This window comes from Oncorhynchus nerka, linkage group LG3 (genome assembly GCF_034236695.1).
Source record: "Oncorhynchus nerka isolate Pitt River linkage group LG3, Oner_Uvic_2.0, whole genome shotgun sequence".
NCBI classification, from domain to species: Eukaryota; Metazoa; Chordata; class Actinopteri; order Salmoniformes; family Salmonidae; genus Oncorhynchus; species Oncorhynchus nerka.
This window is the reverse complement of record NC_088398.1, coordinates 53,517,165-53,537,193: the sequence shown is the minus strand read 5'-3', so window position 1 is coordinate 53,537,193 and position 20,029 is coordinate 53,517,165. Positions and strand designations below refer to the sequence as shown.

The 20,029-nt window shown below is 43.2% G+C and overlaps 1 protein-coding gene across 2 annotated transcripts in view; it reads left to right on the top strand.

Moving 5' to 3' along the window:
* LOC115110778 (protein disulfide-isomerase A5-like) overlaps positions 1–20,029 on the top strand; it is a 59,202-nt gene that overhangs the window by 21,806 nt on the left and 17,367 nt on the right. For both annotated transcript variants that reach the window (XM_029636678.2, XM_029636683.2), the window contains exons 4-13: positions 4,450–4,533; positions 4,695–4,740; positions 5,772–5,864; positions 7,053–7,113; positions 9,295–9,362; positions 12,355–12,446; positions 14,343–14,414; positions 15,867–16,003; positions 18,525–18,592; positions 19,722–19,885. In XM_029636678.2, coding sequence (XP_029492538.1) covers positions 4,450–4,533; positions 4,695–4,740; positions 5,772–5,864; positions 7,053–7,113; positions 9,295–9,362; positions 12,355–12,446; positions 14,343–14,414; positions 15,867–16,003; positions 18,525–18,592; positions 19,722–19,885 — 885 coding nt within the window. The remainder of the gene's footprint in view (positions 1–4,449; positions 4,534–4,694; positions 4,741–5,771; positions 5,865–7,052; positions 7,114–9,294; positions 9,363–12,354; positions 12,447–14,342; positions 14,415–15,866; positions 16,004–18,524; positions 18,593–19,721; positions 19,886–20,029) is intronic.

Below are 20,029 nucleotides of genomic sequence, written 5' to 3'. Positions count from 1 at the left end.
ATGAATGAATAAGGAAAAGTGTCAAAGAACAATGTAGCCTGGGCAGCTGTTTTATATAGACCTAGAAATATTTACAATGAATTTCTTTTCACTGAAGTAAATCTACTGTCAACCCTCTTTCTCCACTGTATGCCTTAATACTGAAGGCTGTGGTGCCTGAGGCTGATCTAATGGTTAACACTGCCGTCTGCAGCACATACTGTATACAGTATATTACCTTCAGCGAGGGTACGAATCCGGCCCACTACCCGATCTCCCCATTCATTTCAACCATCAGTCCACTCTCCATAATCAAAGGTGTGGAATCTCCTGAAAATTCGCAGCAATTACTGTACATATACCTGTGCCAGAGTCTTTACGGCGCCTGAGATGACATGCTTCTTTGCTGCTGTTCAGTCACATGGGTGATTCAGTGCTAGCTTAGCATTGTGAGACTGGCTATGGTTTTCCCACCTTCTCCAATGGACCAGTTTCCCCCCCCAAAAAAAAAGCTTAGTTGAGCGCTTGGACAGGGAGAGAACTCCTCACGAGTGTCAGTATGAGAACAGTGGCCCATGCCAACAGAGGGATGAAAGCCCAGGATGACACTCACCACATGACAGGACCTGAGAGATGGCCAACAGTGATGTCAGAGGAACTGGGCAGGAGACAGTGCCAGGTCAGGCATGGATGCCAGACTACAGACGCTGCTGATAAAACAAGGAGATTTGTAACAAAATGACTAGTTGTTTTTGCTAATGAGCAATAGGGTAATCAATCTGACTGCTTGGTGTACAATCAGACTAAATGGTATCCTGAAGCCTCTTCCCAGTAGGAAAGCCACAAGCAGTTTTGCACACTGGGCTTACTTTTCTGGAGTACTTGTCTCTTACCTATCAATTTGATTTCACCTCACCTCTGGAGGTGAATTGCTGACAGTTCCCTCATCACTTACAACTTTTCAAGGAACGTCCTTTTAACACCCCATAACTTCCCACCACTCTCCTTCTTGCCTCTTCCTCCTCCCAACACCCACTGTGTTCCCTCTTCCACCCTGTTGTCTGTGTAATTGATTTGACGCACCTTAGCGAGAGGCTACACTACATCACCATTGTCAGGTAGTGACATGGCATGATTCCTGGCTGTGGGTGGCGCTGCTGAGCTTTGCCAAATCAGTGTCTTTCCCACCAGCTGGGGGTTTTGATTGGTCAGTGAGTCAATCTGATTGCTGTGAAGACTCCGGTGGGTTGAAACAAAGGGCTATAAATTAAAATGTCTTCCTATTTCGTGATTTCCAATTACGATAGTCTCATTACTGTAACTCCCCACCGGGCTAGCTGCACCAATGTGCCGGAGGAAACACCGGCCAACTGATGACCAAAGTCAGCCTGCAGGTGCATGGCCCACCACAATGAGTTGCTAGAGCGAAATTAGTAAAGCCCCCCCCTGGCCAAACCCTCCCCTAACCTGGACAACGCTGGGCCAATTGTGCGCCGCCCTATGGGACTCCCGATCAGTCGGTTGTGACGCAGCATGGGATCGAACCTAGGTCTGTAGTGACGCCTCAACTGAGAGGCAATCTAGTCACCTTTCTGTGAAATTTGCTGTTCTGAATCCAAAATCGGTGACCTATGTGATTCGTGTAGATCTGAGCAGTTTGGGAGGGTGGGCTTTGGATCACTGACTGTAAGCGAACGAGTGATGCGTGTTTGGAGCAATACTGGCTGTATCAAAGGCTCAGCCAATCGTTCACATAACAGAATGCAGCATGCAACTGAAGAGAGAAGTGACAACCAATTTGCTAGTTACAGCATCCGCACCAGCTCTGGAAAGACTCTCTATGGTTCTCCCACCTTCTCCAATGGACCAGGTCCAAAACGAAGCTTAGCTGAGGGCTTGGACAGGGAGAGACCTCACGAGTGTCAGTATGAAAACGGTGGCCCATGCCAACAGAGGGATGATAGCCCAGGATGACACTCACCAGATGACAGGACCTGAGTGGCAAGGCAGTTTGCCGGTTACAGCAGCACATCCCCTGAACAATAACGAGGAGGTAGGTGAGAAGCCTGACCACTGAGACTAGGGTAAGAAGGTGATGAAGGGTACTTTATGAGCTGTAACTGAAACTTCTGGCACTTGGAAAGTTTGAGGTGAGGGAGAAAGTGTGGAACAAGTATTGTTAGCATGGTTAAGTATCTTGCTAGCTGGACCTTATTCCCCGTTAGCTAGCCAGACAAATGTTGAGCAACATTAGCCAACTTAACGGATCAAAATAATTGAGTTTACGGTGTGAAAATTAGCTGGCTAATAGACAGACAGCCAAAGTTAATTCATCTGACGTTGTAACATTGGCTAGCTACCATTAGTAACCTAACCAATTAGCTGGTACACGTCTCCTTGCCTTTCCCCAAGTTATAACACGTTAGTTGTTTACTTGACCCTGGTAATCTGTGTGAATGTAAACTAGTTACCTACTCTTTCCCCTCTACAGTATGTGGTTAATTTTCAAAATGAGAGAATTGGGTGAAAATTGAATTGCTTGTTAATCTCAAGGATCTGACTTTTTTCTTTACCATTTTTGCTTAAAATGACACCCAAATCTAACTGCCTGTAGCTCAGGACCTGAAGCAAGGATATGCATATTCTAGATACCATTTGAAAGGAAACACTTTGAAGGTTGTGGAAATGTGAAATTAATGTAGGAGCATACCACTAGAGCTGGTAAAAGATAATACAAAGAGAAAACAAATTGCCATCTTTGAAATGCCATATTCAAGGCACAATTGCAAGGCACACTGCTGCCACTAGATGGCAGCAGTGTACGTGCAACATTTTAGACTGATCCAATGAACCATTCCATTTCTGTTCAAAATGTTCTATCGAGTGCCTAATTGTTTTATTAGGGTCTCCTAATCCAGCTCTGCTACATTTTCAAGTTCATACTGTGCACTCTCCTCAAACAATAGCATGGTATTCTTTCATCTTGCTAGCTACTGTAAATTAGACAGTGCAGTTAGATTAACAAGAATGTAAGCTCTCTGCCCATATCAGGTATGTGTGTGTCAAATTTTCTTGGTACTTAAAATGTCATGCTAATCCCATTAGTGCATGTTAGCTCAACCTGGATTCAGGGATCAAGTGTAGCTGGGCCTGGCTTGAGCTGGATGCCACTATATAGTGAGATGAAAGGAACATACACTTTCTCTCTTCCTCACTTTTTCAATACACTGGATTACAAGGGGTATGCAAGATGTTCCCCCCCCAAGTGTAGTATTTGGGTGTGTGTTGGGTCACAAGTGTTCTGTTAAAGATTTCATGGCTAACTTCAATATTAGTGTTTTTTTTTTCTCAAGTTGAGTCATTTGCAGTAAATTCTAGGCAACAAATAACATTGGATTGCATTCACATTAACCACTTATTTTATACTCTGACTGATCATTTTTGTTTAATTAGTTTATTTCCCCCTAGCAGGGATTTATGTTTTACATGTTTCGCTCTAAGGTTGGGACCCCTAGCTCACCACACCACTCAGAAATGCAGTACTTGGTGACCTCCTGTAACATTGTTTACACAGAGGTGGGGAAATGGTGTACATTACACCACTTGAGATTTAATGTCAATCTCTCTCTCTCTTATCCAAAGGACATGATACAAGATTGTCCCAAATGGCTCCCTATGTAGTGCACTATATTGCACCTGGGCCCTAGTCAAAAGTAGGTCACTATATAGGGAATAGGGTGCCATTTGGGACACACTCTAAGTGTAATGAAGGCTACCATTGCCACCTGACAGACAAATACCCTTCTTCCTCCTGCTCCAGCTCTGCATTGAGACTATTTCTCCTGGCAGACAATGGGCTCTCTCTGCCACGTATGTATCGCTAATAATGGTGTCTCTTATCTTAAGGAACAGAGCGCTGGATATATTTTGCTGATGGGGGGCCTGTGCTGTCAGTTGTAATTGAATTCCATCTCTTCCATTAGCTTTGGGCATAGCTCTGCTCTAGGTAGTTGGCCAGTCTGTCGCCCTGTGTGTACTTATGTAATTCATTTCCATGCTCATTGTCAGTGGAGAGAAGGAGAGTTATTGTCAAGAGACCTGTGCTTGCATTGTGAATGTGTGGGTCGCTGGATATAAAGGGAGAGGGTGTGCGCATTTCTCTAAAGATGGTACCTCTTCAATTACAAAAGTGAGGCTCAATGTACTTATGTAGATTTGTGTTTACATACACCAGTCTAATCAACCTCTCCATAGATCAGTGTGTCTGTATATTAGAGCGCGACCGATATATCAGTTCACCGACATGAGTGTGTTTGACAGAGAATAATTTATGTTAAATGAAGACTGTCTATGCAGAAATCTTATTACCAAGTCTCGATGCTGTGAATAATAATTCCACATATCCCTTTGGAACCTCCGCTGTTGTTGTCAACATTTCTGTCTCTCCTGTGTCTCTCTTCTGTGTCTCAGGGATTCAGAGGGTCGTAAACTGTGTAAGAAAGTGAAGGTAGATCCCAGTTCAAAAAGTGGTGGAGCAGAACTCCTGCATTATAAGTGAGTATCTCAACGGTGACATGTACTTTACTGTATGTCCAGAGGCTTGTGATGCCACCTGTCAGAAGAGAATGACATGTACGAATGTTCTCTAGGGAGCCATGCTAAACAAAGTCATCTACTTCTCTTCCCTGATTGAACAATGTGCTTGTCTCTTGCAGAGATGGGACATTCCATACAGAATACAACAGGCCTGCTACATACAAGGTAATTACTGACTCACTCATTGTCCCACTGTCCCCCAAGGTCTCAATCAACAGTAATAGAATGTATTTATTTCAATGGCGTCTTAAGTCAACAGTACAGTAAATAATATGAAACATTGCAATTATTCAAGTAATATTTGTTTCCTGGTTAAATGAACGGGGGTTCATTGTCTCCTACTGTTTTTGTATGTTATGATGGTTCTCTTCCTACATGATGCCAATTGGACAGTTCTGCTTAGGCAAGACTTGATAATCCAATGGGTTTATGAGTGCTTTATAATCAGGGTGCTGGCATAAGAGTATCTGGAGTAATGGAGTGCTCTGCTCTGGGGTTGACCTTGATGTCTCTCTGGCCTGGCTAGCCAGCCCATTGGCAGGGAATGAGCCTGTGAGCACATCGATACTCATGGACATTAAGAAAGCTGTCTTGTCATAATGTAAAGGGTCCCCCCTTTTAAACTCAACGTTGATGGTCATTTGTCAGTCTGGTTGCTCGTCTTGTATTAAAGGTACGGTCTGCACTATTAGGACTGGCCTTTGCTAGACCTCTATAATCTGAACATGTTAGTAGTAGCCTAGTTGGTCATGATACGTTAAGGTGAGGGTTCTCACTAAGGTATTTATAGAATTCGTTCTTCAAAATCAAGGAAAATGTTTCATTATTTAACTGCTGTGTCATTGTCAGTATAAGTGTATTAGTTAGGGGTGAATAATGTTTCCTGTCCTACCTTCTGTCTCTGGAGGCATATGGCTCTTCATGTTGGTCTGGAAGGCTTATCAAACTCGTTATGAACCGTGAACGTGGGGAAATTGCTTACATGGTTACTTTACGATGGATGGATGAACATTGAGATGGAAGTTAATGCCATCTGCCATCTATTAGAACTCCTCCTGTTTGGTTTAATATGAAGACTGGGATAAATGATGGAATGTCTCTGTTTAGCACTATGTCTAGACTCTAGGGTTAACCTCTCGTTAATCTGTTACAGTATGCTAAATGTTTAGTCTCTTTCACGTGCTCCTTCTCTCCAGTCCATGGTGGCGTTTTTAAAAGATCCCACAGGAGCCCCTCTTTGGGAGGAGAACCCAGAAGCTAAAGATATTGTTCATGTAGAAACTGAAAAAGTAAGTACAGAAATAACACTGTCTTACAACAAGGTGCATCTGCGTGGTCATGTTTTTACTGGCACGATATGGACACTTCAGTTCAGAATGGAAATGGGTTGAAATGGCAGACCTGGGTTCAAATGGGCATATTTGAAATACTTTTCAATGTATTTTCAAATAGTGTGGCCGAAATCAACTACTTCTATTTGAAAGAATATTTTAAAAATCCTATAAATGGCTTACTATTTGCAAATACCTTTATCCAAATACATTTATTTTAAATACCCCTAGGACAAACAGACCTGGGTTCAAATGCGTGGAGTATTTAAGTATTTGTATTTTCAAATTCATGGCAGCTTTCCAGCTGTAATTCCAAATACATTCTGATTTTCAAATTCAAAATACTTACTTCGAAATGCCTTTTGAAACAATTTGAAAATCCCTAAATATTATTTGAAGCCAGGTCTCGTTAATTACCTTCAACCCACAGACCAATGCCTTAACATCCCTTCAAAGTTGTACCCTCCAACCTTGATGCATCCCAAGCTGACAATGCAGATCAATATATAAACCACACATAAAAGTAGACTACACCAGAAAGCTGAATCTCTGTAGTTCACTTCAGTCAAGTTCAAACACAATCTATTAATGGGGCTTTGGTCTGACTGCAGTCGGCACTCTCACAGACAGCTCTCCAACAGCGAGGCTGACGCTCAATCAGAACCCAGCTCTGCGTACAACCCACACACACAGGAAAGTTATTTTGATTACTTGAGATCCTATTTTGCACTCCTCTACTTGGTGGTGCACCATGCCTGGGGGTGTTGAGGGGTGTCTGCAGCTTCTACTGAATGAGCGTATGAGGAAGGATGACTAAAGAAATAGAGCTCACCCTCTAAGTGAAGCCTGATCTCCTCTCTATCAAAGGCATCTATTCAAACAGTCTACTTCTGATGGTGTATTGATGAGCAGGTTTGTCAGTATCAGTGTTCTTGTGATAACACGAAGAGTTATGTCAGACACGCTCAATTTCCATCTTCAATGAGGGACTAGCGTCATGTCGGAAAACAACAAACTTGGTTTTAAAGATGACACAGGTCGCTTTGATTTTAGTGACCCATAGGAAGCCACATATACTGAGGGAAAAGGACAGTTCACATTGTGCATGATGACCTCTGAGATCACTAGTTCTCTTATCTCACTCAGGACTTCAGAAAGCTTCTGAAGAGGGAGGAGAGGCCGATCCTCATGATGCTCTACGCCCCATGTGAGTCATCGCATACACAGACCGACACGCACCTGATTTCACATATTTACTTCTGATAAGCGCTCCTACCAATGCAGTTTAGAGTAAGGATAAGAGCAAATGGCTCCTATTGGTATATCATATTTTATGACTTGCATAGAATATACAGTACCAGTCAAGTTTGGACACCTGCTCATTCCAGGGTTTTTCTTTATTTAGACTATTTTCTGCATTTTAAAATAATAGTGTATACACAAACTAAAAAATAACACCAATGGAATCATGTAGTAACCAAAAAAGTGTAAAACAAATCTAAATATATCTGAGATTCTTGAAAGTAGCCACCCTTTCCCTTGACAGCTTTGCACACTCTTGGCATTCTCTCAACCAGCTTCACCTGGAATTATTTTCTTACAGTCTTGAAGGAGTTCCCACATATGCTTTGCACTTGGCTGCTTTTCCGTCACTCTGCGGTCCAACTCATCCCAAACCATCTCAAATGGGTTGAGCTCCGGTGATTGTGGAGGCCAGGTCATCTGATGCAGCACTCAATCATTTTCCTTCTTGGTCAAATAGTTGTTACACATCCTGGAGGTGTGTTGGGTCATTGACCTTTTGAAAAACAAATGACAGTCCCACTAAGCTAAAAACTAGATGGGATGGCATAATGCTGTGGTAGCCATGCTGGTTAAGTGTGCCTTGAATTCTAAATAAATCACTGTTTTCAGCAAAGCACCATCACACCACCTCCTACATGCTTCACCACCTACTCACCGTCTCACAAAGACACAGCTGTTGGCACCAATCTCAATTTTGGACTCATCAGACCAAAGGACAGATTTCCAATGTCCATTGTTCCTGTTTCTTGGCCTAAGCAAGTCTTCTTATTGGTGTCCTTTAGTGGTTTCTTTGCAGCAATTTGACCATGAAGTCCTGATTCATGCAGTTGATGTTGAGATGTGCATGCTACTTGAACTCTGAAGCATTTATTTGGGCTGCATTCTGAGGTGCAGTTAACTCTAATGAACTTATCCTCTGCAGCAGAGGTAACTCTGGCTCTTCCTTTCCTGTGGTGGTCCTCATGAGAGCCAGTTTCATTGAGCTTGATGGTTTTTGCAATTGCACATGAGCACTTTCAAAGTGATTGAAATTTTCCGAATTGACTGACCAAGTCTGTCGTTTGTCTTTGCTTATTTGATCTGTTCTTGCCATAATTTGAACTTTGATTTGGTCTTTTACCAAATAGGGCAATCCTCTGTATACCACCCTACCATGTCACAATTCAGCTGATTAGCTGAAATGCATCAAGAAATTCCTCAATTAACTTTTAAAAAGGCACACCTGTTAATTGAAATGCATTCCGGGTGACTACCTCGAAGTTGGTTGAGAATTCCAAGTGTGCAAAGCTGTCAAGGCAAAGGGTGGCTACTTTTAAGAATCTCAAATATAAAATATATTTTGATTTGTTTAACACTATTTTTGATTACTACATGATTTCATAGTTTTGATATTTTCATTATTCTACCATGTAAAAAATGAAGAAAAACCCTGGAATGAGTAGGTGTCAACTTTTTACTGGTGCTGCACATCGGTGAACTCCGTCAAGATGGGAAATGAAACTTATATCTTGTCCCAAATGGCACCTTATGCCCTTCATAGTACAGTAGTGCATTTCATAGGAAATTAGGGTGCCATTTGGGACTTAATCTTACACTAAGCAGAGTTTTGGGAAGTGATGTGGTGGTAGCGGGAAGTCCCTTAAGATTCTCTTGGATTTTTCCTTTTCCCTCAGTACTAGACTCTACCATTGCAGCTTGTCATTGATTTTGATAATCAGATGTATTGAATAAAATTGTTCATGAAATGTTCAACCAGGATCCTCTGGCCAAATTGGAAGCTCTAGAGTATACTTTAAAATGTAAAAATAAAACTCTTTCCAACTTTGTCATGAAGATTAAATCTTAACAATTGCCCATTTGTAGCTGTATAAAGGAAAAACACTGGGTCCTTGGCATGAATGTTAATATTGCAGTATTATTTTTGTTGGTTCCATCTTGATAAATCATGCATTACTACAAAGTTCTGTTCATATTTATTGGTCCCTTGATAGAATGATGAAATGATCCTCTTATTCAGTATGTTGACAAGCTGACTGATGAGTCCTTAGAGCTTCTGTAATGTCTTCTGTTATTTCTCCTACAGGGTGTGGTGTCTGTAAGAGGATGCAGCCTGTATTTCAACAGGCAGCTACAGAGACCAAGGGTACATTTGTAAGTAAACTCCTCTCACATTTTCATTGTGTGAAATCTTAATACTTTGTTGCCTCTCTGAATTTGTTTTGGGGTTAGTTGTCAAGTAGTTATGTCCCAAACATTCTCAATTCTAAGACTGCTCAAATCCGTTCAGCCAGTCAAATTTAACAAAGTATTAAATTGCTTGCCTGTCTACCATAGCCCCTCTTCTTGGTAGAAAGCTATTTTGAATGCACTGAAGCTCTCCTTTTAAGTGATCATGATTAAAGGGATACTTCAGGAGTTTGGCGATGAAGCACTTTATCTACAGTACCAGTCCAAAAATTTGGACACCTTCTCATTCAAGGGTTTTACTATTTTCTACATTGTAGAATAGTGAATACATCAAAATTATGGAAAAACACACATAGGATCATGTAATAACCAACAAAGTATAAAACAAATCGATATATTTTAGATTGAGATTCTTGGAAGTAGCCACCCTTTGCCTTGATGACAACTTTGCACACTTGACATTCTCTCAACTAGCTTAATGAGGAATGCTTTTCCAACTTTTCCCACATGCTGAGCACTTGTTGGCTGCTTTTCCTTCACTCTGTGGTCCAAACCATCTCAATTGGTTTGAGGTCAGTGATTTGTGGAGGCCAGGTCATCTGAAGCAGCACTATTACTTTCCTCCTTGGTCAAATAGCCCTTACACCGCCTGGAGGTGTGTTTTGGTTATTGTCCTGTTGAAAAACAAATGACAGTCCCACTAAGCGCAAATCAGATGGGATGGTGTATTGCTGCAGAATGCTGTGGTAGCCATGCTGGTTAACTGTGCCTTGAATTCTAAACAAATCACCAGCAATGCACCATCACACCTCTTCCGTCCTCCACGGTGGGAACCACATGCAGAGATAATCAGTTCACCTACTCTGTGTCTCACACAGACATGGCAGTTAGAACCCAAAATCTCACATTTAGACTCATCAGACCAAAGGACAGATTTCCACCGGTCTAATGTCCATTGCGCATGTTTCTTGGCCCAAGTATGTCTCTTTTTGGTGTCCTTTTTTAGTAGTGATTTTATTTGCAGCAATTTGACCATGAAGGCCTGATTCATGCAGTCTTTGAACAGTTGTCTGCTACTTGAACTCTGAAGCATTTATTTGGGCTGCAATTTCTGAGGCTGGTAACTCTAATGAACTTGTCCTCTGCAGCAGAGGTAACTCTGGCTCTTCCTTTCCTGTGGCGGTCCTCATGAGAGCCAGTTTCATCAGAGCTTGATGGTTTTTGCGACTGCACTGGAAGAACTTTCAAAGTTCTTGACATTTTCCGAAATGACTGACCTTCATGTCTTAAAGTAATGATGGACTGTAGTTTCTCTTTGCTTATTTGATCTGTTTTTGCCATAATATGGACATTATCTTTTACCAAATAGGACTGCTTCTATATACCACCCCTACTTTGTCACAACTGATTGGCTCAAACGCATGAAAGCAAAGTCCACAAATGTCACTTAACCTGTTAATTGAAATGCATTCCAGGTGACTACCTCATGAAGCTGTTTGAGAGAATGCCAAGAGTGCGTGACGCTGTCATGGCAAATGGTGGCTACTTTTTTTTGGTTACTATGTTATTTCATAGTTTTGATGTCTTCACTACTTTTTTACAGTGTAAAGATAAACATTGGAATGAGTAGGTGTCCAAACTTGACTGGTACTGTACATCAGAACTGTCAAGATTTGGAATTAAACTTACGCCCTGTCCCAAATGGCACCCTATGCCCTTAGTGCACTACTTTTGACAAAAGTATGCGGATATTTGGGAAGGGATGTGGTGGTAGAGATGTCCCTTAATGAACTCTAGGATTTTTCCTACAATGTAGAATAAAGGAAGAACTCTTAAATGAGTTTGTGCACAGCTGGGGTGTTATTTCAAAAATAATTAATAAAGTAATGTTTTATTTTGGGGGGGTGCACAAAACAATTAGGCAACGGGGCTCTTGGGCTGAAATAAAACATCTCAACAAAGAGGTGGACTAGTCAACCACAGATCGAAATCACGTAAGAAACCCCCATGTGACCACCTAGAAAAACAGACCGGGTGTTTAACACGCTCATCCCCTAGCAAAGCAGGCACAGCAGAAAGTCTGGAGAAAATACACCCAGCGCTTAGAAACACACCTTGCTGCATGATTCATCTTCTGTAAGAGAACTAAGTGTTCACAGCCGAGGGTCTGAAGGGAGAAAGTACACCCAGTGTTTAAACATACAGGAGAGGCTTCTTCAATGTAATCACTCCGTGTGTGTGTGTGCCTCATGGAAAAGAATGGGTTCTAATTGAAGGTGTTGTGTGCGTCCCAAACACCACCCTATAAAGTGCCTACATGCCCAGGTCAAAAGTAGTACACTGTATAGGGTGCTATTTGGGACACATACTTTGTCTGATTTCAGCAAGGCAGGATGATGAGTGAATAAATGAAGTCTCTTGTTTAGAGATTTGCATAATGGATGCATTTAGCTCATGTACACATGTGGAGTGTTCTGTTTTGGCTGTGTGTGGTGTGCGAAAAGTGATTTTGTTGCGCAAACAACGGTCAGCCAAGTTCCGATCCAACACATTTTTCCCTATATCATTACAGATGTAGGAAGAGGAGATTTATTTCTCCTGAAGTTTATTTTAGTTCCTCATCAAGCTTGAGTATGTGCCAAGTCTTCATAAGAATCCAAATTGAGTCGACACCCAAGTAATGAAACATTCACATTATGAAGGCAGGGAACCTCACAGATTTGAACTAGATATGGCAGATGGGTTGCTTTGAGCTTTTTGAATTGCCCTTTGAAAGCTAACCTAGGTAGATTATTACCATGCATATTTCATTGTCCCCTTTCATCTAACATCTGGTTTTCAGGTGTCATTCTGTTTACATGGTTTCCCCTCCTTTTTTGAGTCATCTTCATTTAGTGGAACTTTGTGTTTCTATGATGAATTAACTGTGCGCGCTCCCTGTGTGTCTGGTCTTTAGGTGCTGGCTGGGATGAACGTGCACCCAGCTGAGTTTGATGGCCTCAAGCAGGAGTACAATGTCAAGGGCTACCCGACCTTCTGCTACTTTGAGTGAGTCTCTCGCTATAGGCCACCGTAAATGCGCACACACCACCTCAATCAGTCACTGTTTCCATTAACAGGCGAGCCTAGTTGTGGTCAATTTGCATTGTACGGATTATGAATATAATTGTTCTGGTCCAACCATTTGCTCTGACAATCGTCCCGTGGCTGAATCTAGTTGCCTACTCTGGAGTAAGGGCTTCAGAAATTCTCGCAGCAGGGAAAGAAGGGGGGGGGGGCTTCAGAGGGTTCTAGCAGCGGGGAATGTAGGTAGGATGGAGAGAAGGTAGAGGTGGTGGGTCTGTCTGTAGGCACTGGCAGACCTCACTCCCCCCTTCCTTCCTTACAGGAGGCAAGTGTTGCTCCAGATGTTCTGAATCTGTTTATCACTTAAAAGTTTCTTTGCGGTGTTGGTTGGGTCTCAACGTATTCTGTTTGAAGCAGGCTCACAATGGGGGGCTGTGGCTGGCTGGGGAGGACATGGGCCTGGTGTCTAGTGGGTTCCTTGGCTGTTGGTTCAAAGATATCTGGGCATCTGAAGGAGGTGGGCTTTCTCTCTCCTCTGCATTGCATCAACGTCCCCAAGTCTCAGACATCACACATCAGGGGGTCCTAGAAGTAACTGTCACGACAGACTCAAAGTGCGCTCAGACAGTCTGACCCTAGATCACCTCTGTCAACTCAAACGGTCTCTTGTAAACAGTGTTTCTCTCAAAAGCCTCCAGCCCTAATCCTCTCCAACTCTGCGTTAGGCTCTCATCTCAGGCCAGCCTCTACCTCCATCCCTCCAGCCCAGCCTCAACACTTCGCAGCATTGTCCTCTCTCTCAGCCCTTTAATTATTGATGTTCCTTGGCCCAGGGGGGAGGTGGGGCTAATGACCATACAGTACCATTGGTTACAGTAATGACTTTCTCTCACTGATAAACATGAGTGCATCAGCCCAGGAACCAATCATTGCTGCTTCTAGAATTGTCTTTCAGTCTTGCTGTTCAAGCTCCTTTTCAAATACACCCACTCTGTACTGGAAAGAAAAGGTATCTAAGGAGAGCAAGGGCACAGTTAAACAGTTGGATAGCATTCTACCTGCAGGCTTTAAGTGTTTTCTAACTCGTTAGAAAGCTGTATCATAATGCATTATACCTGCATGTCAAGTGTTTCCAACAGTTTTGCTAAACTGAAACAAAGGTAAGCGTCCAAGCTCTCTCCCTCTGTGCCTCTTAAACTATGTGTGATGCGTGGCACTAATACTGTACGGCTGCTGTTTTGAATTTTACATTACATTGGCCCGACGTTCACGGTTCCCTACAGATGAGCATGATCTGCAGGCATTCGGTTCAGCTGCAGCAGCTAGTGCTCCTCGCTCCCTACCCACCGCCACTGATTCATTTGTCTCAGGAGATCGGAAAAGATAAAGAAGCTGTTACATGAGGATCCGTTTCCGTGTGGGAAGACCCACATAGATATCCACACAATTATAATTTTAGCTACTGTTTTTAGCTGATTTATAATGCACGCTGAGGGGACAATGGACATGTAGTTCTACTCTTTTAACTGGTGGTACATTTAAGGAAGGGGTAGAACAATTCATGTGCAACTTAACTTGTCACAAAGCATTTACTTTTGACTTTCCACAAGTGATCCCGATCTCTCTGTCTCTCACTGAAGAAACATGTCCTCTGGACATAAAATGCACTTTCCTAGAGGTCAACTCTTTCAGTGAAGTCAGTAGGTTACATTGTAGTTTTTCCATCGTTCTTAGAACTTATAGAAGCTGAACTCAGAATGTAGTGCAACACGCGTGACATGGATTAGTGGGTTTCCTAAATCTAGTAATTATTCTGGGTGATACTGTACTGATGCCAGCAGATGTTTTATATTCCCTCGCTCTCTCCTGTCTTTTTAGGAAGGGGAAGTTCCGGCACCACTATGAAAACTATGGGGGCACAGCCAAGGACATCACTGACTGGATGAAGAAGTGAGTTTAACTGTTTCCTTTCCTTCATCACTTTCCCCTCATAAAATGGGGTCAGGAGGATTTACTGACCACGAGTTGGGGAGCTGGGAAAACTCTGGCATGTTTTTGTGTGGCTCAGTTGGTAGGAGCGTGGTGTTAGCAACCCCTAGGCCAATGAAATGAGTCTGTATACTTGCCGTACTGTAACTCTTTGGATACAAGTATCTTGTAAGTGGCATATTACGCCTGTACAGAGTTTATCAACCTACCCTGTGGTCTCACCCCTTTGTGGGGTGGCAGGTAGCCTAGTGGTTAGCTCATTGGACTGCTGTCGTTCTGCTGCCCGGACAAGGCACTTAACCCACTGTTCCTAGGCTGTCATTGAAAATAAGAATTTGTTCTTAACTGACTTGCGTAGTTAAATAAAGATAAATTAAATGTCCCCACTCACTCTGATCCCTGTTGGCTCTCACACTCACCTGTTCACCGTGCTCTAGTCTATTGAAAGGGCACAGAGCAGATTTCACAGCTATTGCAGGGAACAAAGACTACAGAAACTGAGTCTCCAGTGGTTCTTACAGGCAGATGCTTCAAGGCATGACAGCTTTCCTCTCCTTGGAGTACACTAACCACTTCAGAAACGATCACACGGTATACACCCATACACACACACACCTGTTCGTACACACTGTCGAAATTATCTTGACTCAGTCTTCCTCTAGGGTCCAGTATGACCTGCTAGGAGGGCTGTAGTACTAATAGTTAATGATCCAATATCCAATATGCCTCTGTGGATGGCCTCACATCACCTCTGCAAGAAGGGCTGAACCTGAATGGGCAGAGGTAAAAAACACTGCAGAGCTTGGCGCTTAGATTCCTCCATGGTGACATTATGGGCTGTCTGTCGTTATGAAAGCGGGCACGAAAACCACACTCACACAAAGTGGTACTGCATCAGGCATCAGTAGGCTAAGTAATAAGGAAGTGCACCTGATGTTGCCTAGAAATGAGCTGGACATCTGGCTGAATGAGTACTGTGAATAAGTATGCACCTGCTGTGCACTTGAATATATTGGCGATGACATGCAGTACTCTGGAGCACACTGTCCAGGAGCTGTCAATCTGTAGCTGCATCCCATTTGCACATGAAAACAGATACAACCTTCTAGGCTCATTTACACGTGCTGTAGACGGTTGTTATTAACACTCGTATGTCTTCTCCTGGACTCGTGGCTAGTAGGAGTAAAAGACTGTAAGAAGTGGTGTCTGTGCCTCCACAAGGTCTTGGCTGTGCTAGGGAGGGCTCTGTCATATGGGTGTGACCACTACAGGCCAGATGTGTCTGACATGCCGTGAGGTGGAGTAGGAGCTACAGTACAGCTGGGCCTGCCTCTATTCATAACCATGTTTTAGCTCACTTCTCAGTTCTTTAAATCATTATTTTCTCCCTCCCACCCTCGCCTGTCTCTCCAGTCCCCAGCCCCCCCAGCCGAAGGTCCCAGAGGTCCAGTGGTCGGAGACTGACTCCCCTGTCTTTCACCTGACTGACGACTCCTTCGATGGGTTCCTGGCTGAACACCCATCTGTCCTGATCATGTTCTATGCTCCATGTGAGTAGCCACACACACACACACACACACACTCAAAGTAAGAAGTTATTATGACATCATACGCTTTAAGTTTCATCGTGTCATTGCTAGAGCTTATGCAACAGATTGTAACAATAGAAAACACTTTGTAAAAGTGCCAGTTAATCTTCAGCTGTTTAGATTTCCATTGCGAAACATTCTCATACAAAACTCATCTGATCTGTGAGTAGAGAAGCAAGTAAACGTCAGGGGGATGTTTTGACAGTTGAAAAGCAGTGATTGTCATGGCTCACTAACTTCAAATATATGCAAATAATGTACATGTACATTTTAGAATGCAATAGTTGCACAACTGAATTGTGCATTGTTACACTCCAAATCTGCATTAAGATGCTCTCCCTGCCTAGATAATGCACTATTTAAGGTTTTGAAAACGTTCCACATGTCTTGTTTGACTCGAGTTCAACTAGTTCAAAATCAAAAGTTTTTCAGCACTTTCAAATCTTTCCCTCTTGTCTGCTGACGACCTCCTGACTGGTCCTCACTTAGGCCCTCTTTACTTTGTCTGTCAACCTGGTACCCACCCGTGGTGTGTATATAAAGGACCATGGCTCACTGGGGATAAAAGTCCCCTTTTTTTATATGGCTCCTTGTTATAACACAAAGGCCACTAAACCGACCCACCCTCGCCCCATGGTGCCCTGCCTCTCACAATGGACATCCTGGCTGTCACACTCTACTGGGAACTGCTGTGGCCACTCACTATGTCCAAGCCAAGAGCAACCAACTGATATAAGCACATCAGGCAGACATTTCAGCTCTCTCAAACACACACAGGAGCCCCTCCTAGCAAGACCAAATGCATACACACGAAATAACACACACACACTTGCCTGGAAGCAGTTTAATGGTCAAGCTGTCATAGTGAGATTAATGGCCTCATGGTCAAGAGCAACAGCGTTTGTCCAGCTCTTACGGAGACCGTTTGATCCCATCCTGTGTGAGCTGCTCCCTGCACACTGGGTTGCTTCCCTTGTCTGTGTGCATCTGCCGACGCAGGATGTATAGAGACCAAATGACTGGTTTGTCTGAATGGCCCTGGTGGATCCTCTCAAGCATGACTGATGCTGGATATATATATATATATATATATAGGTGGCGTGTGTCAGACCTGTCCACCAAGGTTAAAAACAGGATCTGGCCAAATTACCCATCATCCTCTAGTCTATTCAGACCAGTGATAGGAGGAAACATGGCCAGCCACACACTGAGCCATACTCAGCAGAGCAGCCTTATTTTAATACCCAAGAAGTCTTTCTGTTCAACACTCAAAGGAAATGCACACTCCCCTGCTGTGAATCAACATTTCATGTAGCTTAGCCCTCCTCCCCCAAAACCCCGCCTCCTTCCCCAGACACTAAATGAAGGTGATGAAACCAGCAGAGGTGAGGTGATGCAGAAGATGAAGCAATAAAGCACTATTATTCTGTCTCCTGTTTTTAAACAACTTTTCTTTTAAGGTCAGAGGCAGTGCTTTCCTCCACAAATCCTGTCTGACAATTCTACAAAAGATTCAAATTAAACGCAAATAACTATTTTGCATGCAACCGTGTGTAATGTGGAGTTCAGATGTTACTGATTGAGGACTGTTCTTGGCCGTTTTGAATATGGCAATGTGCCAACTTAAGATCTAGCAGATGCATCCAGCCATGCACAGCAATGCTATTAGAAAACAAACACAGCATGCATTCTGCTCTCCAGAGAGATTAGGCAATATAGGCCTTACAAAAACCTCTAGTGGATGCTGGTTACAAATATTGAGTTCAGAATCTGAACTTTTTTTTTTCCAGTTCTAAAAATAAGATGCCGAGCTCATCTTTGAATTATTTTTTTTAAAGCGCTGCATTTATTCATGATGCTGGAATTCAATGTTACAGCTGTGTTGACGAGCTTGCAAACAGTCCACCCCGTTCTCGCACTGTGGGGAACATGAGTCCTATTATCCTCTCACGTCACTGGTCTCAGTTCCACTGGTTTCTCCCGTTACACTGGCTAGAGGTGATGAGGACAGAACCTTTCAATTCCTACAGCTACACCCTGGCGTATGGATGGAGTCATGCCTATAGTTAGTGGACAGACATGACTATATACTTCAGGGAGTTAACTCACTCTGATAAATGTCTTACAATTTACTGTCCCTTCTAGGGAAATAACCCACTTGATTACGAGGTGAGAACGTTGCTCATTAGTTCAGTGTGTTGGTCTCTGACTTGTTAAGTAAACAAAGCACAAGTTGGGCAACATTAGGTGTTATACATTTTTATATAGTAAAACTGCCAATGGTAAGTTGAAAACAGGTTGAATGTACTTGGATGAGGCCCTACTGAGAACAGTGTTGTGAATGGCTTGATTCATTCAATTAAGAGGCTCTGTTTCTATGAAGGCCACTTATAATGTGATTATGGGCATGTATGGTGAGAATCCCTAGCATTAAGTCATCCTCGCTCAGCTAGTCATGTCTGTTTTGTGTTTTGAACCACAGGGTGTGGCCATTGTAAAAAGATGAAGCCAGAGTATGAGGAAGCCGCTGAATACCTCAAAGACACAAATGTAAGTACGATGGTGTATGTAACAGGGAAAGAGGGATACCTAGTCAGTTGTCCAACTGAAATGTTTCTTCTGCATTTAACCCTCAACCCTCAATCAGAGGGGTGCGGGGGGCTGCCTTAATTGACATCCACGTCTTCGGCGCCCGGGGAACACTGGGTTAGCTGCCTTGCTCAGGGGCAGAACACATTTTTACGGTGTCAGCTTGGGGATTTGATCCAGCAACCTTCCAGTTTCTGGCCCAACGCTCTAAAAACAGTGTTTGATGTGTGTATTTATATGTATGTGCATACTTCTGTTGAAGCCTTTCAACACCAATTTATTCCAAACCCCAGCTGTGAGATATTGCCTGAAGTGAACACCAGAACAGAGTTAAACCCTTCTACTTGGCTGGTGCAGTCAGTCTGACACAAGTGCCTGGCTGTCAGAGCTCCTTATGTGTTTCTGATTAGCTGGGTGTGTCTGCCCTCTACACTCCCCAGCCCAGAGCCAGGGTCAGGCCAATACAAATCAGCAGAGAACGCATGGGGATTGGAACAATTATCTCTTCCATCCCCGATCTGCTCTGTTCCGCTCCTCTGCAACACTGCTGGATTTTGTATCAGCAATGGTCATCCAGCCAACTTGACGCAACTGTGGGAAGCATTGGGTTCCCCATGGGCCGGCATCCCTGTGGAATGCTTTCGACACCTTGTGGAGGCCATGCCCCAATGAAGTGACTATTCTCATGGCAAAGGGAGGGGGTGTGCAACTTTATATTAGGAAGGTGTTCCAAATGTTCTGGTATACTCAGTCAGTGTATATATTTCTAGAAATGATGAGGTGTACTTTTCAGGGTTTCTATTCAGCCTCTGTTGAATTACCTCACTCTAGAAGGGTCAACCAGTTTTGGGGGAATTTGTATCTGAGTAACAGTTTTTGGGCTTTTCTTGCCTCTACAATGATGTTCCAAAAGTATTTTGAATTTATTTTAATCTCGCCTGAGTTATTTGTGGTGTGAACTGCATGTGCTTACTTTTCTGTGATTTTCCTCTTCTCACTGGGCTGAGTTGACCTTTTTAAGTGCTGTGACTAGCTAATCTACTATGTGATGGTGGATCCTGATCTGACTCCTGCCCTTTTGTTGCTCCAGAGCCCTGGGGTTCTGGCAGCCGTGGACACCACCATTCACAAGGCGGTGGGAGATCGCTTCAAGATCTCCGGCTTCCCCACCGTCAAGTACTTTGAGAAGGGAGAGGATAAGTTCACTCTACCCCACCTTAGGAGCAAGGACAAGATCATTGAATATCTACAAAAGTGAGCCATGTTCTTCTATAGTACTTTGTCCTTCCATAACCCAGGGTCAACATAAGCCTGGTCCAGATCTGTTTGTGCTATTTTGCCAATTCCTAGTAATATTCTCAGCACAAACTGATCTAGGACCAGGTCAACACACCAGTT